Source organism: Cajanus cajan, chromosome 11 (assembly GCF_000230855.2).
Source record: "Cajanus cajan strain Asha chromosome 11, NIPB_CcT2T_4, whole genome shotgun sequence".
Lineage (NCBI taxonomy): Eukaryota > Viridiplantae > Streptophyta > Magnoliopsida > Fabales > Fabaceae > Cajanus > Cajanus cajan.
Window position 1 is genome coordinate 41131657 of NC_138527.1, and position 1791 is coordinate 41133447.

The 1791-nt window shown below is 44.7% G+C and overlaps 1 protein-coding gene across 1 annotated transcript; it reads left to right on the forward strand.

Moving 5' to 3' along the window:
• The first annotated feature begins 645 nt into the window (after window positions 1-645).
• LOC145953546 (uncharacterized) lies at window positions 646-1491 on the forward strand. The gene has a single exon (XM_083067524.1). The coding sequence runs from the start codon at window positions 646-648 to the stop codon at window positions 1489-1491; it is 846 nt and encodes a 281-aa protein (XP_082923650.1).
• The last annotated feature ends 300 nt before the right edge of the window (window positions 1492-1791 follow it).

Sequence of the window (1791 nt, forward strand, 5' to 3'; positions counted from 1 at the left end):
AACAAGTAATCACAATCAAGAAAGGTAAGTACATGATTAAAGCCTAAACGACCAATTAGTACCGTATTACCTAATTTGGTAAATATCTGAGAGGGCCCATCACGCTCAGGCCCATGTCAGATGCTATAAATAGGTCACACGTAACAAGGTATGTCACTGTTCATTCATTACCCTAGAAAATCGTGCCCACACTGACTTAAGCATCGGAGTATCTTTTGCAGGTACCTCCCCCTTCGAAGAATCCACCTAAAGCTCTCGTTCGGCCCTCATATTCCCCTGAAGATTACGAGTGTACCCTCAGGCAGGTACAATAAGTATTAAAAAAGTTTGTCTTAAATTATAAAAATTAAAAATGATTAATATATATATATATATATATATATATATATATATATATATATATTAACGATAGATCTAGGTTCAATCTTCATTACGATCATCTTTGTAATGTTTCTTATTTTTATATAAAAAAAAATAACTAAAATTATAAGATATAAAAAATATTTTAAAAAAATAATATTTAGCGTTATCAATACAATTTTATCTTGATTTTAATAATAAAAAATTCAAATATTAAACTAATATTATCGAGAGTCGAAACACTTGTTAGCATAACTTTAAATTTATAACCAACCGATACTGCCGATGCCGGCCGGAGCACATCGGCATCCCTTTACATCAAATATCATGCAGACCGCGCTTCTTGATCATTGGAAGTCGTTGCCTCTCGACAAGTACGATGGGACCACTGATCCCGATGAACACGTAGATGTGTTCTTGACTCAAGTCACTTTAAGCACAACCGATGATGCCGCCCTATGTCGAATTTTCCCAACATCGCTAAAAGGACGAGCTCTGAGTTGGTTCACTCGGCTTCCGGCCAACTCAATTGATTCGTTTAGTACATTGGCCTCCCAATTCACAATTCAGTTTGCTACCAGTAGGCCTCACCAACTGACCTCGTTGGCTCTGGTAAGCATTCGTCAGGAGAAAAAGGAATCCCTTCGGACATTCATGAGCCGATTCAACAAGGCGGCATTGGAAATCCGAGACCTAAACCCGGCCGTCGCCCTGCATCATCTGACTACCGCCTTGAAGCCAGGTCCCTTCGCCAACAGTATTTGCAAGAAGCCACCATCCGACATGGATGACCTTCGGCGACGAGCCGATAAGTATATGCAAATGGAGGAGCTAGCTGAGTTCCGCAACCAAGCTAGAGCAGAAGTAGCGGCAAAGCCTGAAAGGCCAGTCGAGAATAATTTCCGAGGTCGCCCGAAAGAATTGGTACCTCGGGAGAGACCCCCTCGTGGCCCAAGGTATTCCCAGTACACACCACTTAACACTAACAGAGCAGCCATACTCGAGCAAGCGCTGGCCTCGGACGTGTTGGCCGTTCCAAAACGAGCTTCGACCCCCCCAGGGCTGACACAACAAAATCTTGCCGCTACCACCGCAATCGGGGGCATTCGACAGAAGAATGCGCGGCTTTAAAAGACAAGATCGAAGACCTAATCAAACAAGGCCAGCTACAGGGTTTCATCGACCGACCGCACACAACTCGGCACGCCGACCGGTCAAGACGGCATGACCCTGAGCAAAGGAGAATGGAACCACGTCAGTATAGAGAACGGAGCCGGTCCAGAGAAAGACGAGATGTCGAACCCTCGTCACAGCCTCGGCGAGTCATCAATACCATAGCAGGTGGATTTGCTGGTGGTGGCTCATCTTCCTCATCGCAACGGAGGCATCTACGGGCCGTTCGGCATGTTCACGCCGTTGAAACAGTCCGTC

Excerpts from the sequence above, each read along its gene's own strand:
- LOC145953546 (XM_083067524.1), top strand. The coding sequence starts at position 646 with ATGCCGGCCGGAGCACATCGGCATCCCTTTACATCAAATATCATGCAG.